Genomic DNA, 20,361 nt, shown 5'->3' on the forward strand with positions numbered 1-20,361 from the left:
TTTCTTGTCAGGCTGATATTTGCAAAAGCCTGCCGCTTTTCAGGGCACACAATCTCCGCTGCCTTCATCATGCATGTTTTTACAAATTCACCCCTCACTAAATGGTTTTGAAGCCACTGCGATTTCATTAGCAATGAGGTAGCTAGCTTTCACTGCAGCGTCACTGATGTCTCGGCTGTGAGTAAACACAGACTGCTGTTTCTTCAGACCCGCCAACAGTTCATTCACCTTCTCTCATCAAAGTTGTCATATTTGTCGGCATGAAGACTCACATAGTGGCGACGAAGGTTATATTCTTTCAGCACTGCAACATGCTCTGAACACACCAAACATACAGCTTTCCCATTCAATTCCGTGAATAAATAGGATGACCATTTTTCTTGGAACACTCTGCACTCTGCGTCCACTTTTCTCTTTTTTGACAGAGACATATTGGGGCAATGAGGGTGCCAAAGCACATAATGTTAAAAGTAGAAGCCGTAATAAATATCGCGGGCAAAACAAAGTAGCTCATTGGCTGCACGTGCTTGACCTACTTGCTCTGCCCCGGTATAAACAGTTTGCTTGCTTAACACAATTGCTATTGCGCCATCCCGTGGACGCAATTGGAACAGCAGTTTATTTTATTGAAAAATTGCAGCGCATTTTTATACTTTACAACATTTTTAAAATTATTATTATTAATTATTTTTTTTATCATCTCGCGGGCCGGATTAAACCCGTTTGCGGGCCTGATCCGGCCCGCGGGCCGGACGTTTGACACCCCTGTTGTAAACCATCAAGCTAGCGACAGCAGCTCCCACCCTTCCCCCAGCGCTGTCCTATCCAAGCTAGGTTGTAAACCATCAAGCTAGCGACAGCAGTTCCCACCCTCCCCCCAGCGCTGTCCTATCCAAGCTAGGTTGTAAACCATCAAGCTAGCGACAGCAGCTCCCACCCTTCCCCCAGCGCCGTCCTATCCAAGCTAGGTTGTAAACCATCAAGCTAGCGAGAGCAGTTCCCACCCTCCCCCCAGCGCTGTCCTATCCAAGCTAGGTTGTAAACCATCAAGCTAGCGACAGCAGTTCCCACCCTCCCCCCAGCGCTGTCCTATCCAAGCTAGGTTGTAAACCATCAAGCTAGCGACAGCAGCTCCCACCCTTCCCCCAGCGCCGTCCTATCCAAGCTAGGTTGTAAACCATCAAGCTAGCGACAGTAGCCCATCCTTAATAACCCTCCCAGCCCCTTAAACCTCCCAGCCCCTGACATCTGAGCTGCTGTGTCCTGCACCAAGTGACCCCCACCTTGCCTGGTCCAGCCTGACCCCAAATACGATATGATGTACTTTATATAGAAACAGTGGCACAGTAAACAGGCCTAGCTGGCACACTCCGCATCTCACGTATCAATTTATGTGTCAGGAATAGCAGTCGGTCGGGAATAGACTGAGAAATGTTGCTTGGTGCCAGTGGATGCAGCATAGTGCACGTTAAGCATCTCTGTTTACATATGTGACCGATAGGAGTTTGAATCCCAGGTTCTGCTGTGAATCCACAAGACTTTGCTAGCCTGTCGAGCTAAAGCCTTTACAGATGTATGATCTTAATTTGATCACTCTTTTGTTGCTGAGAATCATTCTGCACTGCAGAAATGCAGATGAGCTTCATGATTTACATAAATTCAGTGAAAACCCACACTAACACACGGTTATATTAACATGGGAAAAAAACTGAATTTTGGAAAACTGGAAATTTTGGGAAAGTTACCAGAATTTTGCAACTCTACTTCTGATTGTATCAAACCATGTGTGTTTGTATGTGCAGGTCATCCTCACTTCTTCAACCAGCTCTATGCAGGCATGGACCCTTATTCACTAGTGGGCCGATTCATCACGGAAGCCATCAACCCCAGTCTGTGAGTATTCCATCCTACCATCCTACCATCCTACCATCCTACCATTCCATCCTACCATCCTACCATCCTACCATCCTACCATTCCATCCTACCATCCTACCATCCTACCATCCTACCATTCCATCCTACCATCCTACCATCCTACCATCCTACCATCCTACCATCTCATATGATCTGAGTGTCTGTCAACATGTACTCATACTCACTGTGTAACTGTGCCTGACAAAGGGAGATCTCTTGAGATGATTACTGAAAAGATATCAATGACAACTATTCCGCTATTAATTTCAGAACTGTCCGCAGCTAGTTCTTGATGATTGATTGGATAGTCATTTGTCTAGCTCAGGTGAGTCCAGGTGAGTCATTGACTGGACGTGTTGTTTGGCTCGGCAGGTACACATACGAGGTGGCTCCAGTGTTCCTGCTGACAGAGGAGGCGGTACTGAAGAAGATGATTGAGATCATTGGATGGCAGGAGGGAGGGGACGGCATCTTCAGCCCAGGTATGGAAACCACACAGACGGACATCTTCTTCTTCTTCTTCTTCTTCTTCTTCTTCTTCTTCTTCTTCTTCTTCTTCTTCTGCTTCTTCTTCTTCTTCTTCTTCTTCTTCTTCTTCTTCTTCTTCTTCTTCTTCTTCTTCTTCTTCTTCTTCTTCTTCTTCTTCTTCTTCTTCTTCTTCTTCTTCTTCTTCTTCTTCTTCTTCTTACTGTGATTGAGAGATTGTCTGTGTGTTCTCCAGGTGGCTCTGTGTCCAACATGTATGCTGTGAACGTGGCCAGGTACCACCACTGTCCTGATGTCAAGGAGCTGGGTCTGTCTGCCTTGCCTAGACTGGTCATGTTTACATCTCAGGAGGTAGACACACACGCACGCACACACACACACACCCACCCACACACACACACACACACACACACACACACACACACACACACACACACACACACACACACACACACACACACACACACACACACACACAGGGCAGGCCAACACCTGTTGTTTTTATAACACCATACAAAGCGACCGTTATGCAGCATACCCTATGCTTAACGTGACAGTTTGATAACGTGAGGGTTTGAGTGTACATGATGTGAATCGGCACCGGTTGGTACCTTTCAAGAACGTCTGAAAGAGTCAACATGCCTAGGTATTACATCTGCCAAATGATTCCAATCACAAGCACTACCCAGTCCTAGGCTGCTCCATATCAGGAGTCTGTAGGTGTGACATCTACTCATAGTGGGTGTGGGTGTCTGCTCAGCTCTTGACGATAACGTATCACAACAACCACACAGCTATCAGGGAGTTTCTCAGCTCCAGCTGTTGCTCTGAAAGCTATTGACTAAATGGCTTTGTATTCCCTGTGTGTGTAGAACTATTAACACCATACGTATTATAATCCCTGTGTGTGTAGAACTATTAACACCATACGTATTATAATCCCTGTGTGTGTAGAACTATTAACACCATACGTATTATAATCCCTGTGTGTGTAGAACTATTAACACCATACGTATTATAATCCCTGTGTGTGTAGAACTATTAACACCATACGTATTATAATCCCTGTGTGTGTAGAACTATTAACACCATACGTATTATAATCCCTGTGTGTGTAGAACTATTAACACCATACGTATTATAATCCCTGTGTGTGTAGAACTATTAACACCATACGTATTATAATCCCTGTGTGTAGAACTATTAACACCATACGTATTATAATCCCTGTGTGTAGAACTATTAACACCATACGTATTATAATCCCTGTGTGTGTAGAACTATTAACACCATACGTATTATAATCCCTGTGTGTGTAGAACTATTAACACCATACGTATTATAATCCCTGTGTGTAGAACTATTAACACCATACGTATTATAATCCCTGTGTGTGTAGAACTATTAACACCATACGTATTATAATCCCTGTGTGTGTAGAACTATTAACACCATACGTATTATAATCCCTGTGTGTGTAGAACTATTAACACCATACGTATTATAATCCCTGTGTGTGTAGAACTATTAACACCATACGTATTATAATGTGTGTAGTATCTTATTATGGATCCTGTCCAGACGGGTCATTTTGTGGATGAACCAGTTCTCCCTCAGTGACACTTTTCTCTTCATTGTTATTTTCAGTGTCATTACTCTGTTGCCAAAGCAGCAGCTTTCCTGGGGATTGGCACCAACAATGTTTATGTGATCCCGTCAGATAAGAGGTATGCTGGTTACTGCTGGTTACTGCTGGTTACTGCTGGTTACTGCTGGTTACTGCTGGTTACTGCTGGATACTGCTGGTTACTGCTGGTTACTGCTGGATACTGCTAGTTACTGCTGGATACTGCTGGTTACTGCTGGTTACTGCTGGTTACTGCTGGTTACTGCTGGTTACTGCTGGTTACTGCTACAGTTAACATGGTTACTTCCACCGTCCGCACCACACCAAACTACACGCTTCTGTTGTCACTGTCCACAATGACTGACCGGTGTCACCATGACGCCTGTCTCTTACTAATCCTCCTTCCTCTTTCTTTCTGTGTTGTTGTTTCTCAGAGGGAAGATGATTCCAGCTGAGTTTGAGAAACAAGTACAGAGAGCCAAAGATGAGGTGAGAAGGATAACTATGAATGGAGTCAGCAGGGTTGTTTGCAGTGGCGGCTGGCCGATAGAGGCGCTAGGGCGCCGCCCCCTTAAATAAAATTATAAAAAAAAAAAAATAATAATAATAATAATAATAATAAAAACATCAGTATGTCAATATTTGTGTGTTTGAAATATGGAATGCACACAGTAATATGTGTAAGATATGATAGAAAATCATATTCGCAACCTTTCCTCTGCCTGTCAAACGCCTCGTCAGCTCTGGGCGATACAGAAAGTGCCCCGAGGAGGCGGGTCTACGTAGCAGTTAAGCCAATTGCTAATTTAAGATATGAATGTATGACATAAAATGTAGCTAATCAGCGATTTTAATTCGAATCCAAGGAGGGCGATTATTTTATCGCCCCAAGCTCGCCCCTGATAAAATAAGGACCGGGCTCCAGTGGCGCCATTTTTACTAGACGACAATGGCGACACAAGCGTTACTCCTCCAAGACCCAACCCTAACTCGGTGAAATCTCTCCTCCAAGATCCGTTTGAGAGGAGAACTTTGTCAGAGAAAGTTCGGGGTGAAAGAGCTGGGCCCAGATCAACCTGACCTCTCAATCAGACAGCAGGCTAGCGAGAAAGGGAAGCAGTATATGCGCGGCTTCTCCCGTAGCTGGTACACCAGGAAGGCTTGGCTAGCTGGGTGCACTGATGCTAATGCTTTATTTTGCTTTCCGTGCTTGCTTTTTTAAAACGACGGGGTCAGATTCAGCATGGACAGGTACCGGAGTGAGGGATATGAAGCACCTGTCAGAGAAGGTAAAGAAACATGAGAACACCAGGGCACACATGGACAACTCTGTAAAGCTAGCTGTATTAGGAAGGGTGAACATTGCTACGCAGCTGGATGACGGCCACAGGATTGCGGTGAGGAAACACAATGAGGAGGTGGATAAAAACAGGCACATTCTATCCAAAATTATCGATTGTGTGAAGTTCTGTGGGGCTTTTGAGTTGGCCTTGCGTGGGCACGAGGAGACTGACTCCTCGGACAACCCCGGCATTTTCCGGGGCTTAGTGGATTTTGTTGCCTCCCTCGACAGTGTGCTGGAGGAGCACCTGAAGACAGCTACCGTTTTTAAGGGCACGTCAAAGACGATACAGAACGAGCTGTTGGACTGTATGTTGTCAGTGCTTAAGGATTACATCCTGGAGGAAGTAAAGAGTGCTGATTTTATCGCCATTCAAGCTGACGAGACGACTGACGTTTCCACCCACTGCCAGTTGGTGCTTGTGATACGCTACATCGATGCTAAAAGTAACGTCCAAGAGCGTTTTCGAGTTCATTTTGATCGAGAACGCAACCGCCCGACACCATCGCTACAGCGCTGCTGGAGAGGCTCAGCACCATACTCTCACATGGACAAAAGGCCAAACTTATTGCCCAGGCTTACGACGGAGCAAGTGTGATGAGGGGAGCCACCGGCGGAGTGCAGCGTAAAATAGTGGATGTGTACGAAAATGCGCACTACGTCCACTGCTATGCACATCAGCTGAACCTCATCATGCAGCAGGCTACTTCACGCATCCCCAGGATCGGCACTTTCTTTTCCGACCTTGCAGGATTTTCTGCTTTCTTCTCCAGGTCTCCCAAGCGAACCACCGTGCTTGACGAAGTGGTTGCGCATAGACTCCCAGAGCCTCTACAACACGGTGGAACTTCCACAGTCGCGCTGTAAACACTGTGTACGCAGTACAGGGATGACCTCCTAACGTGTTTCCAGACCATCAGAGACTCTGGGAACTTTGATGCCCCGACTGTCAGAGAGGCGGGGGGCTTTGTGAGGATGCTCGAAGACGAGGCTTTCTGTTTTTTCCTGGCACTGTTCCACAAGATCATGCCAAATGTGGACATGCTTTTCAGCCAGCTGCAGAAGAGGAACATCGACCCTGTCTTCATTAAAGCACTTGTCCAGAGGTTCACAGAAAGCATGCTAACAATCAGGTAAATAACTATATTTACTATTGGCTGATAAAGATGCTGTTAGAAAGATGAATAGTTCACTTACAACAGTTTAAAAGCCTAAATGTGTCTGGTCATCAAAGTGAGTGATTATCATAGAGCCGTCACAATTATATTTGTTTTAGTATTTTAAAAGGAAAGAGAAGACATTTACATTACATTTTAGTCATTTAGCAGACGCTCTTATCCAGAGCGACTTACAGTTAAGAGTGCATAAATTTTTTTCATACTGGCCCCCGTGGGACGAACCCACAACCCTGGCGTTGCAAGCGCCATGCTCTACCAACTGAGCTACACGGGACCACATTAGTTTTGGCAAGATCTGAAAAAAGAAGTTGGTGGAGTGCAACCCTCAAACATTGAAGAATTACAGCAGTTTGCTGCTGAAGAATGGGCCAAATTGCCAGCAGAAAAGGTGCAGCAAGCTCATTGATGTCTACAATAAGCATATGTTGGCAGCTATCTTGGCCAAAAGCTGTGCAACCAAGTACTAGCTCCAGGGTGCCAATAATTTAGTCCATGACATTTGTCTATATTTTCTAAATTACAATTGTAAACTTAAGTTTACAGAAATATAATTAAAGGTGTGGAGACCCATTTTTTCCTCTCAAATTTCAACTGATTTTAGAAGAAATAGGGAATTATTTAAGAAAAGCCCAAGGGTGCCAATATATTTGGACACAACTGTATGCCTTCAGTCTAATTGGAATGTATGGCAGTAGAGTTGTTTGTATTTCTCCCCTAACCAAAATGGCTGCCATTAGGATACCATTCAGGATTTTTTTCACCTGTGTTACCACGACAATCACGCCAAATGAGCATTGCATTTGTGTGCTCCTTCAGTGTGAATGCGCAAATTTGATATGGGTCACATGTAAAACTGATACATAATTGATACAGATATACGGTATGTTGCCTATATATTACTATATACCGGTATTGATGCACAGACCAGTTTGGGTTTTTACTTTACCTTCTATAACGGTATTTCAATGTTTGGTTTGTTAAATGTGGTAATGCCACTCCGCCATGTGTAACGTCCGTTTTTCTAGTTTACTCCGCAATTTGGGTCGTCTCTCTCCCTCTCTCACCAAGTACCACCCCGTCACTCAAGGAGCGCAGTTGTTGTTACTCGACCACGAGAACAAGTGTTTGTCCAAAAAGACACAATCAGACGTTGATAATAATGCAGGAAAGTACTACACAGTTTGTAATAATTATTCAGGTGTCCACCAGGTCAATTTCTAGAAGAGGCCTAGTTGTTATTGAAGATTAACTTTATTGCTAAGTGCACAGCAGAACAAAATTATGTTGCATCCCTCTCACAAATGTAATAGAAAAAGGCTTTAAAACGTAATAACATCAGTTAATTATGTACATCACAGGTTAAAAGCAGTTACTAGACATAGTTTGTGTGTATATACACACTATCTGTCTGTCTGTCTGTCTGTCTGTCTATATATATATATATAAGTCACTGGTTGTGTGTTGAGGGGGAATTACAGTGAGCTAAGAAGTCTGATTGCAAGTTATCAAATTAAACTTTATTTTTTGGACCCAGGGCCTCAATTCCCTCTTTGTGTGGGGACAGCGCATCTGACGAGCAGCAACAGCCCATCAAGCGACGGAGGATGCTGGGACCAGGAGAACAACAGAGGTTGGCTATAGAGGTAAGTTGTGATGTAATTGTCAGTGTTTCCCCATAGAACTTTTTTTCAGGCCTGGTAGTATGTAGCCAAAACCCTGAACAATCAGCACCTTGGTAATCATATACTTGAGTTGGACATAGGCATGTGTCAGTCAGGATCACTTGCATCAAAATAGCTTAATTGCAAATTAAAGCTGATGATGTATCTTTTACAGGTATGTGATACCATCCTGAGTCATGCCAAAGAGAGGTTCTCCTTCACCCAGCACCTCATCAGCGCAACACTATTGCACGGAGAGTTGTTCCCACAACACAGTGTGAAGTTCCCGATACAGCGCTTGGAAACAACCGTGGAGGCGTACCCCATGTTGAACAAGGCCAAGCTCAAACCGAACTGTCCCTCATCTATGAGAACAGTGAGTTCAAGGCTTGTAGTGGTGCAGTGCCCCTGTACCAGTTCTTCATGGAGAACAACCTTCAGAGCACTTTCACAGAGACTGCCAGCCTCCTCAAGATCCTCATCACCACACCCATGACAACTGCTGAGTCAGAAAGGTGCTTCTCTACACTGAAAAGGATCAAGACCTTCCTGAGAAACAGCATGACACAGGATCGCCTGAACGCTCTGGCCATGCTCTCCATGGAGAAGAAACTTGTCAGGGACATTCCTGACTTTAATCAAAGGGTCATTGAGAGGTTTGCCACTCAGAAGGACAGACGGGCAAAATTCCTGTACAAATAAGATGACAGACACACACACACAGAGCAGCTCTGGCCGCATGTTTCTTTGTATATAGTTGACCTTAGCATAAAAAATCCAGTTATATATGGTACTCTAGAAAGTCTTAATAGTGTCTTTGCTAATATTAATGTATATATGTTGTTTTGTATCAATTAATTGTTGCAGTTCTGGAGCACATTAACAATTAGTCACATTTAGTATGATCATAAAATACTGTATGCTATTCTTCCAGTCAAAGGTTTGAGTTCATCCACTTGATATCCATTTCTATATTATACATCCTTTTATACAGTGTAAGATTTCCTATAAACTTTATAATAATTTCATGTTATTGTCCACTTTCCACTCTGTTCTGACAGCATGCCTGTTGCGTTGCCTGTTTACTACCAATGGTAAAAAGTTCACTTTAAATGCAAATGAAAGGCTTGGGTTTGTGTAATATGTTTTTGTGTAAGAATGCCTCAACTTTTTAATATTGGCATTAAATAATTACTGAATGTTTCACTGAGCACTGCTGTCCTGCAGTTTGTGTTAAAATATATCGCGATGGTTACAGGAAAAAAAAGTATGGCACAGCCCCACCGAGAATATTTTTCACCAGCCGCCACTGGTTGTTTGGTGTCAGATATATTATGTAACATATTCTCTCCATATTATGGGAACTGCTGTTGATTATACCCATGGTTAGGGTTAGGGAACTGCTGTTGATTATACCCCTGGTTAGGGTTAGGGAACTGCTGTTGATTATACCCATGGTTAGGGTTAGGGAACTGCTGTTGAATATACCCATGGTTAGGGTTAGGGAACTGCTGTTGATTATACCCATGGTTAGGGTTAGGGAACTGCTGTTGAATATACCAATGGTTAGGGTTAGGGAACTGCTGTTGATTATACCCATGGTTAGGGTTAGGGAACTGCTGTTGAATATACCAATGGTTAGGGTTAGGGAACTGCTGTTGATTATACCAATGGTTAGGGTTAGGGAACTGCTGTTGATTATACCCATGGTTAGGGTTAGGGAACTGCTGTTGATTATACCCCTGGTTAGGGTTAGGGAACTGCTGTTGAATATACCAATGGTTAGGGTTAGGGAACTGCTGTTGATTATACCCATGGTTAGGGTTAGGGAACTGCTGTTGATTATACCCCTGGTTAGGGTTAGGGAACTGCTGTTGAATATACCAATGGTTAGGGTTAGGGAACTGCTGTTGATTATACCCCTGGTTAGGTTTAGGGTTATTTGGGTTTTGGAGTGACCCATATATGTTTTGTGTAGTGGTAGTAACCATGGTGTTGGAGTAACATTATATTGTTGTCCTCTGATGATGGTGTGGAGTATTAATGACCAGGGTGTTGGAGTAATATTATATTGTTGTCCTCTGATGATGGTGTGGAGTATTAATGACCAGGGTGTTGGAGTAATATTATATTGTTGTCCTCTGATGATGGTGTGGAGTATTAATGACCAGGGTGTTGGAGTAATATTATATTGTTGTCCTCTGATGATGGTGTGGAGTATTAATGACCAGGGTGTTGGAGTAATATTATATTGTTGTCCTCTGATGATGGTGTGGAGTATTAATGACCAGGGGTGTTGGAGTAATATTATATAGTTGTCCTCTGATGATGGTGTGGAGTATTAATGACCAGGGTGTTGGAGTAATATTATATTGTTGTCCTCTGATGATGGTGTGGAGTATTAATGACCAGGGTGTTGGAGTAATATTATATTGTTGTCCTCTGATGATGGTGTGGAGTATTAATGACCAGGGTGTTGGAGTAATATTATATTGTTGTCCTCTGATGATGGTGTGGAGTATTAATGACCAGGGTGTTGGAGTAATATTATATTGTTGTCCTCTGATGATGGTGTGGAGTATTAATGACCAGGGTGTTGGAGTAATATTATATTGTTGTCCTCTGATGATGGTGTGGAGTATTAATGACCAGGGTGTTGGAGTAATATTATATTGTTGTCCTCTGATGATGGTGTGGAGTATTAATGACCAGGGTGTTGGAGTAATATTATATTGTTGTCCTCTGATGATGGTGTGGAGTATTAATGACCAGGGTGTTGGAGTAATATCCCACTGGGCACACACATCAATTCAACGTCTATTCCATGTTGGTTTAATGACATTTCATTGATATGACGTGGAAACAACGTTGATTCAACCAGTGTGTGCCCAGTGGGATTATATTGTTGTCCTGATGGCGTGTTGTTGTTGTTGTTGTTGACAGGGAGCGTTGCCCTTCATGGTGAACGCCACAGCAGGAACAACAGTACTAGGGGCCTTCGACCCGTTGGAGGAGATAGCTGACATCTGTGAACGACACAATCTATGGATGCACGTAGATGTAAGTGGATCTTAATTAAAGCTCATTCATTCATTCATTCATTTATCGATTTATCGATCCATCAATCCATTTGTCCATAGTTCATTAGTTTGTTTGTTCCTTTAATCATTCACTCAATCACACTCTTCTCTGTCTGTTTGTCTGTCTGTTGTCTGTCCGTCCTGTAGGCATGTTGGGGAGGAGGAGCCCTGATGTCTAAGAAACACAGATACCTGCTACAGGGCATCCACAGGTAAGACAACAGGGATATCTGGAGGAGGTAATAAGACAACAGGGATATCTGGAGGAGGTAGTAAGACAACATGGATATCTGGAGGAGGTAGTAAGACAACAGGGATATCTGGAGGAGGTAATAAGACAACAGGGATATCTGGAGGAGGTAGTACGACAACAGGGATATCTGGAGGAGGTAATAAGACAACAGGGATATCTGGAGGAGGTAGTAAGACAACGGGGATATCTGGAGGAGGTAGTAAGACAACAGGGATATCTGGAGGAGGTGGTAAGACAACAGGGATATCTGGAGGAGGTAATAATACAACAGGGATATCTGGAGGAGGTAGGAAGACAACAGGGATATCTGGAGGAGGTAGTAAGACAACAGGGATATCTGGAGGAGGTAGTAAGACAACAGGGATATCTGGAGGAGGTAGTAAGACAACAGGGATATCTGGAGGGGGTAATACGACAACAGGGATATCTGGAGGAGGTAATAAGACAACAGGGATATCTGGAGGAGGTAGTAAGACAACAGGGTTATCTGGAGGAGGTGGTAAGACAACAGGGATATCTGGAGGAGGTAGTAAGACAACAGGGATATCTGGAGGAGGTAGTAAGACAACAGGGATATCTGGAGGAGGTAGTAAGACAACAGGGATATCTGGAGGAGGTAGTAAGACAACAGGGATATCTGGAGGAGGTAGTAAGACAACAGGGATATCTGGAGGAGGTAGTAAGACAACAGGGATATCTGGAGGAGGTAGTACGACAACAGGGATATCTGGAGGAGGTAGTAAGACAACAGGGATATCTGGAGGAGGTAGTACGACAACAGGGATATCTGGAGGAGGTAGTACGACAACAGGGATATCTGGAGGAGGTAGTAAGACAACAGGGATATCTGGAGGAGGTAGTACGACAACAGGGATATCTGGAGGAGGTAGTAAGACAACAGGGATATCTGGAGGAGGTAGTAAGACAACAGGGATATCTGGAGGAGGTAGTAAGACAACAGGGATATCTGGAGGAGGTAGTAAGACAACAGGGATATCTGGAGGAGGTAGTAAGACAACAGGGATATCTGGAGGAGGTAGTACGACAACAGGGATATCTGGAGGAGGTAGTAAGACAACAGGGATATCTGGAGGAGGTAGTAAGACAACAGGGATATCTGGAGGAGGTAGTAAGACAACAGGGATATCTGGAGGAGGTAGTAAGACAACAGGGATATCTGGAGGAGGTAGTAAGACAACAGGGATATCTGGAGGAGGTAGTAAGACAACAGGGATAAACTGTTCATAATAGCACATGGTTTTAAAACAACTTTCTGTTGCTTTGATTTTTCTCTTAGAGCCAACTCAGTAGCATGGAATCCTCACAAGATGCTGATGGCTGGTCTACAGTGCTGTGCATTCATGGTTCGGGACAAAACGGTATGCTAACCACCAAGAGGGAGGGAGGGAGGGAGGGAGGGAGGGAGGGGTGGGTTCAGCTTCATACATTACCATCCCACTGGAACTATGTCCTGTACAAACCCAGCTCTATCTTCAGCTTCATACATTACCATCCCACTGGAACTATGTCCTGTACCAACCCAGCTCTACCTTCAGCTTCATACATTACCATCCCACTGGAACTATGTCCTGTACCAACCCAGCTCTATCTTCAGCTTCATACATTACCATCCCACTGGAACTATGTCCTGTACCAACCCAGCTCTATCTTCAGCTTCATACATTACCATCCCACTGGAACTATGTCCTGTACCAACCCAGCTCTACCTTCAGCTTCATACATTACCATCCCACTGGAACTATGTCCTGTACCAACCCAGCTCTATCTTCAGCTTCATACATTACCATCCCACTGGAACTATGTCCTGTACAAACCCAGCTCTATCTTCAGCTTCATACATTACCATCCCACTGGAACTATGTCCTGTACCAACCCAGCTCTACCTTCAGCTTCATACATTACCATCCCACTGGAACTATGTCCTGTACCAACCCAGCTCTATCTTCAGCTTCATACAAAACCATCCCACTGGAACTATGTCCTGTACCAACCCAGCTCTATCTTCAGCTTCATACATTACCATCCCACTGGAACTATGTCCTGTACCAACCCAGCTCTATCTTCAGCTTCATACATTACCATCCCACTGGAACTATGTCCTGTACCAACCCAGCTCTATCTTCAGCTTCATACATTACCATCCCACTGGAACTATGTCCTGTACCAACCCAGCTCTACCTTCAGCTTCACACATTACCATCCCACTGGAACTATGTCCTGTACCAACCCAGCTCTACCTTCAGCTTCATACATTACCATCCCACTGGAACTATGTCCTGTACCAACCCAGCTCTACCTCCTTCAGCTTCATACATTACCATCCCACTGGAACTATGTCCTGTACAAACCCAGCTCTACCTTCAGCTTCATACATTACCATCCCACTGGAACTATGTCCTGTACCAACCCAGCTCTACCTTCAGCTTCATACATTACCATCCCACTGGAACTATGTCCTGTACCAACCCAGCTCTACCTTCAGCTTCATACATTACCATCCCACTGGAACTATGTCCTGTACCAACCCAGCTCTATCTTCAGCTTCATACATTACCATCCCACTGGAACTATGTCCTGTACCAACCCAGCTCTACCTTCAGCTTCATACATTACCATCCCACTGGAACTATGTCCTGTACAAACCCAGCTCTACCTTCAGCTTCATACATTACCATCCCACTGGAACTATGTCCTGTACCAACCCAGCTCTACCTTCAGCTTCATACATTACCATCCCACTGGAACTATGTCTTGTACCAACCCAGCTCTACCTTCAGCTTCATACATTACCATCCCACTGGAACTATGTCCTGTACCAACCCAGCTCTACCTTCAGCTTCATACATTACCATACCACCAGAACTTAAAGTCAGACTAAATGAGTGCACATTTACCCTGCATGCAGTCTCACATTACCCCTACTCACCTTCCTGCTACTCCTCTTCCTCCTCTTCCTCCTCCTCTTCCTCCTCTTCCCCATCCTCCTCCTCCCCCTCCTCCCCCTCCTCTTCCCCCTCTTCCTCCTCCTCCTCTTCCTCTTCCTACTCCTCCTTCTCTTCCTCCTCCTCTTCCCCTCATCTTCTTCCTCTTCCTCCTCCTCCTCCTTCTCTTTCTACCCCTCCTCCGCCTCCTCCTCCTCCTCCTCCTCCACCTCTTCCTCATTCTCCAGACTCTGCTCCAAAGACTCATATGTTCTCTCTGTTCTGTTGTTCTAGAATCTTCTCCAGCGGTGTCACTCGGCCCAGGCCTCCTACCTCTTCCAGCAGGATAAGTTCTATGATGTCAGCTATGACACAGGAGACAAGTCCATCCAGTGCAGCCGCAAGCCCGACGCCTTCAAGTTCTGGCTGATGTGGAAAGCCATCGGCACCAAGGGTCTGGAGGAGAGAGTGGACAGGGCCCTCGCTATGGCTAGGTCAGTTTGACATGTCTTATGAGAAACAAATGTTCTTTCTCTCTGCCAAGACTGTGCAAAGCTGTCATCAAGGCTATTTGAAAAATCTCAAATATATTTTGATTTGTTTAACACTTTTTTGGTTACTACATGATTCCATATGTGTTATTTCATAGTTTCGATGTCTTCACTATTATTCTACAATGTAGAAAATAGTACAAATAAAGAAAAACCCTTGAATGAATAGGTGTTCTAAAACTTTCGACCGGTAGTGTACATACAGCGAAGGTGGCCACCCCTGAAGAGATACTAAGGCATATAGGCTTCTGCTCATCACGATCTTAATTGTCTGAATCATATCTGTTAGTGCAGGGCTTGAGTAAAAACCTGCACACCCACCCAGTAGCTCTCCAGGAGGAGAGGAGGCCGTCGCTGCACTGTGGCCACCTCTGATCTATACACAATGAAATTTCTATCCAAACAGTATGCATGCTTTCCATACGCTTTCCACACACAATACCAGTTTAATTGTGGAGGAACCCTACACCTAAGATACCTCTACTATATATAGTCCAGGCTGAGGAATGCTATATCTTCTACAAGAGCAACCACAGCGTCTCAACAGCTTTTCTAAAGGGGTATACGGTAGATAATATAGAGGCTGAATGTGCTTGGCAGGCTGCAGATATTCAGCAGTCCTAGAAATCATGCTGCGTATTTGGAGGGTTAGTTGTAAATGACCTATGACCCTTTACAGTTCAGAACCTACCGACTGCAGGGGGTATGTGAGCGCAAGATATGGGTCACACGACATGACACAGGGGGCCAGACAACGGCCAAGCTATTATCAGACTGCTGCTACTGATAGACCTGCTCCATGTCGTCTCCTGCTCCATTCATGTGGATAATGCTGTATAGGATTCAGTGGCGGTTGGTGCCGTTCAAGATGAGGGAGGACGATTCTTAAAAAAAAAAAATGAGCATGGCCTTATTTCTATTACAGCATATCGGATGACTGTCATTCATATTCCATTCACCCAGTTCAATGTAACAGCGATAGGTTTAGGCTACTACATGATACTCAAGTTTTCCCTGTACCCATCATGAGGTTGCTAACAACCTAGCCTATGAATGAAAGTTTACAACGTAGGAGCAGAGATAGAGAGAAAAATTTGAATATTCAAGGTGACGGACAGTGACACATTCAATACCGCCTTGAACACTCTTGCCCGCATCTAGGGTGTGATCATTTGTCCAACCGTTGCAAACGAGAGTTTCTATTGGACAAATTCAGGTATGTTTATCCCCGTTTTGTTCCGTTTGCTTCCGTTTTAAGAACCGTTTTTCAACAGAATCGGCGGAATGAATACACCCCTGATAACACGCAAACACAGTTCCCTTTCATAGCAGCTACATTCAAACAGCATGATCACTTTGATCGTTGTGGAATTCCTTCTCGCATCTATGCGCTCTCCTCCTCTCACCTTTTCCCTTCGCTTGTGTACTTCAGTACACAGCAAATCAGCTGTCTGTGACCAGGCGAGAAAACCTTTTCAAGCCAAACCTTCATATCATAACCGCTAACCGCTACACACAGCCTACATCGTTGTCACCATATTAGCTGACGTCATAGTCAACATAGCTACTAGAACTAACGCGTTAGTAAACCCGCTACAATCAGCAAGCAGTTTAGCAGTTACACCGGCAGGCCCGGTGGCAATAAATGTATAAAACCTTACCTTGACTTGGAAATGTTCCAGTGTTGGATTGCCATAGCCAGCCAGCTAACATAGCATCCCTCTCTGTTTGAGCCGGGTGTCTGAGTAGCTGCATTCGCTAGCTAAGTGAAAGTGAAAAAAATACAACAAAGTATAGCTAGCTCTCTCTCTCTCTCTCTCTCTCTCTCTCTCTCTCTCTCTCTCTCTCTCTCTCTCTCTCTCTCTCTCTCTCTCTGCCTCTCTCTCTCGCTCTCTCTCTCTCTCTCTCTCTCTCTCTCTCTCTCTCTCTCTCTCTCTCTCTCTCTCTCTCTCTCTCTCTCTCTCTGCCTCTCTCTCTCTCTCTCTCTCTCTCTCTCTCTCTCGCTCTCTCTTGCATCTCCTTCATTTTTAAAGAAATTAATTTGTTCAAAACTGTTCAACTATTGTCTTTCTCTCTCTTTGAGTCAACTACTCACCACATTTTATGCATTGCATTCACTGATCCTTTGATTGGGTGGACAACATGTCAGTTGATGCTGCAAGAGCACTGATAGGTTGGAGGATGTCCTCCGGAAGTTGTCATCATTACTGTGTAAGTCTATGGAAGAGGGTAGGAACCATGAGCCTCCTAGGTTTTGTATTGAAGTCAATGTACCCAGAGGAGGATGGAAGCTAGCTGTCCTCCGGCTACACCATGGTGCTACCTTACAGAGTGCTGCTGAGGCTACTGTAGACCTTCATTGCAAAACAGTGTGTTTTAATCAATTATTTGGTGACGTGAGTATATTTAGTATAATCTGAAAAGGATAACTTTTTTAATATTTCACAATTTTTATTTTTATTAAATTCACTGAGGAGGATGGTCCTCCCCTTCCTGTTCTGAGGAGCCTCCACTGATAGTTTTCATCTTTATGCTTGCTATAAGCCAAGTTCAGCCAACTAGAGTGTTGGACTGTCTGGCTGGTGGACAGGGACCTCTAGTGGTGGTCTAGAGGATCGCAGGAGGACTACTGCTGTGTTGGAAACATAGACAGTAGGAAAGATATTGCAGTCATTCACTTGGTAAAAAAGAGGTAGGGCTCTCTAAGACTACGGAGCAGGATTGCTGTGTTGGGTAGACTAGAAGACACATTGCAGTCTTGCACTGTCGACAAAGGCTCAGTAAAGATCTTGTAGCCTGAAAAAGGTTCACACAGTTGTGGAATGTAATTATTTCTGACACTCGGTGACTTCCTTCTCCTTTTGGTAGATATCTGGCAGAGGAGATCAAGAAGAGAGATGGATTCCGTCTTGTGATGGAGCCTGAGTACACCAACGTCTGTTTCTGGTACATTCCTCCCAGTCTGAGGAACATGGCTGATGGAGCTGAGTTCTGGGAAAAGGTCCATGCGGTAAGTCAGAGTGGACATCCCCCTCATATACAGAACACTATCCTCTCCTTTCCTGTGACGGCTCAATACTACAACATAAACAGAAGCTCTGTCACTATCCTCTCCTTTCCTGTGACGGCTCAATACTACAACATAAACAGAAGCTCTGTCATGAATAACACAAAAGGTTCATACAATTTCATCCAGTCATTTCATTCATGTTGAAAAAAAACTAAAAACAAAAAACACATTCATTTCACAGGATATGAATGAGAAAAGTAGTTAGCTAACCATGAGGATTTAGGCTCCGGTCTCTTCAGAGGCGTGGGTTCAGATCCCACCACTGACACCAGATGTCAAGCAGGACCATATTCCTCCAATCCAATCCATGCAGAAATTGACCTTAGATCAGTGTGTAGAGACTCTAAATACAACTTCAATTTGGTTACGTCCAAATAATCTCTCCTTTCTGCCAGGATTTCATGGTTTTGAAAGGTAATGACTGGTACATGGAAACACCAATCCAATGCTCTCACATTTGTGGGGCGTAGTGAATTAGTGCTTACTTCAGAAGGAAGGAGAGATTATTAGAATGCTGATACCTTAACTTCCAGTTTCACCATCTCACAGTGTATGTACTACTCCCTACCCCCAGGTGGCGCCAGTGGTTAAGGAGCGCATGATGAAGAAGGGTTCTATGATGGTAGGCTACCAGCCCCATGGAGACAAGGCTAACTTCTTCAGACAGATCATCATTAGCCCTCAGGTCAGCAGAGAAGACATGGACTTCCTGCTGGACCAAATACACAGCCTGGGGATGGACTTATGATCCCACGGATATGTCCCAAATGGTACCCTATTCCCCATTTAATGTACTACTTTTGACCATAGTTCTGTGAGCCCTGGTCATAAGTAGTGCACTATGTAGGGAATAGGGTACCATTTGGACAAAACCCATGGGTCATGTTTAGTAGGCATGAAACAGGAGATCATGTTTTGATACGGAGTGAAACGGAAGAGGTGGTACCCCAAACACCCTATAAGAAGTTTCTAAACGTCCTATAAGAAGTTTCTAAACATCCTATAAGAGGTTTCCAAACGTCCTATAAGAGGTTTCCAAAACGTCCTATAAGAGGTTTCCAAACGTCATATAAAAGGTTCCAAACTTGTTCTCTTATTTTGGTGCCCCAGGTTGTACAGAAGCCTCAGCATGCCATCTTTCCATTTCCTGTCCCCCATAAAGTGTTCTAATGAGTGTTCTCTCTAGCTTTTTCTTCAACTCACTATCGATTCAATGAGACACTAGACACAGTAGCTTGTTGCCTGGTTGAGGTCTCAACTTCTTCATTGGAACCAATTTCACATAAATAAAAACTAAAAGTAATTATCCTTTATATTGATGTGCGTTTTAGGTAATATATAATAATGTTATTATATAACTCCTGTCAGAAAATAAGTTGTGCAACTTTTAGTAAAAGCTGAAATATTTTAAGAGATTTTAGGTGGTACGATTTTAAGAGATACGATTGATTGTAAGAGATTTATATAATCTTAAGAGATCTATATTATTTTATGAGATGTAATGTCATGAAAGAGATTGCTGTTTTTTTTTTTTTTTTCATTTAGGATTTTCTCTTTTGAAGAATTTTCTTGTACACGCAATAACTTTAATGATTTTAAAATCTGTTTTAAAATGTAGCGCACCTAGTGCTTGGATACTGTGAGTCCACTTACAGAAATCAGACAGTTCTTAATATGGCATCATTTGTTATGTTTTATAGACGTTTTTGGGAACACTTTACTTAAGCTGACAGATGAAATGCTTTATTACTTGTTTTAAACTGCCTCAAAATACCTGTAATTACTATACATACATTCTGTACTCTACATGATATAGTATTCTTGCAAGGCATTCTGTACTCTACATGGTATAGTATTCTTGCAAGGCATTCTGTACTCTACATGATATAGTATTCTTGCAAGGCATTCTGTACTCTACATGGTATAGTATTCTTGCAAGGCATTCTGTACTCTACATGATATAGTATTCTTGCAAGGCATTCTGTACTCTACATGATATAGTATTCTTGCAAGGCATTCTGTACTCTACATGATATAGTATTCTTGCAAGGCATTCTGTACTCTACATGATATAGTATTCTTGCAAGGCATTCTGTACTCTACATGATATAGTATTCTTGCAAGGCATTCTGTACTCTACATGGTATAGTATTCTTGCAAGGCATTCTGTACTCTACATGGTATAGTATTCTTGCAAGGCATTCTGTACTCTACATGATATAGTATTCTTGCAAGGCATTCTGTACTCTACATGGTA

The 20,361-nt window shown here is 43.6% G+C and overlaps 1 protein-coding gene across 2 annotated transcripts in view; it reads left to right on the top strand.

The window, feature by feature from the left end:
- LOC121542582 (acidic amino acid decarboxylase GADL1-like) overlaps nucleotides 1–18,853 on the top strand; it is a 36,232-nt gene extending 17,379 nt beyond the window's left edge. For both annotated transcript variants that reach the window (XM_041852005.2, XM_041852004.1), the window contains exons 4-14: nucleotides 1,803–1,893; nucleotides 2,287–2,396; nucleotides 2,636–2,751; nucleotides 4,048–4,127; nucleotides 4,462–4,516; nucleotides 11,152–11,268; nucleotides 11,436–11,500; nucleotides 12,839–12,920; nucleotides 14,778–14,977; nucleotides 17,903–18,044; nucleotides 18,679–18,853. In XM_041852005.2, the coding sequence (XP_041707939.1) occupies nucleotides 1,803–1,893; nucleotides 2,287–2,396; nucleotides 2,636–2,751; nucleotides 4,048–4,127; nucleotides 4,462–4,516; nucleotides 11,152–11,268; nucleotides 11,436–11,500; nucleotides 12,839–12,920; nucleotides 14,778–14,977; nucleotides 17,903–18,044; nucleotides 18,679–18,852 (1,232 nt within the window). In that variant the 3' untranslated portion in view covers nucleotide 18,853. The remainder of the gene's footprint in view (nucleotides 1–1,802; nucleotides 1,894–2,286; nucleotides 2,397–2,635; nucleotides 2,752–4,047; nucleotides 4,128–4,461; nucleotides 4,517–11,151; nucleotides 11,269–11,435; nucleotides 11,501–12,838; nucleotides 12,921–14,777; nucleotides 14,978–17,902; nucleotides 18,045–18,678) is intronic.
- The last annotated feature ends 1,508 nt before the right edge of the window (nucleotides 18,854–20,361 follow it).

The sequence above is a fragment of the Coregonus clupeaformis genome, unplaced genomic scaffold, assembly GCF_020615455.1.
Source record: "Coregonus clupeaformis isolate EN_2021a unplaced genomic scaffold, ASM2061545v1 scaf0486, whole genome shotgun sequence".
NCBI lineage: Eukaryota > Metazoa > Chordata > Actinopteri > Salmoniformes > Salmonidae > Coregonus > Coregonus clupeaformis.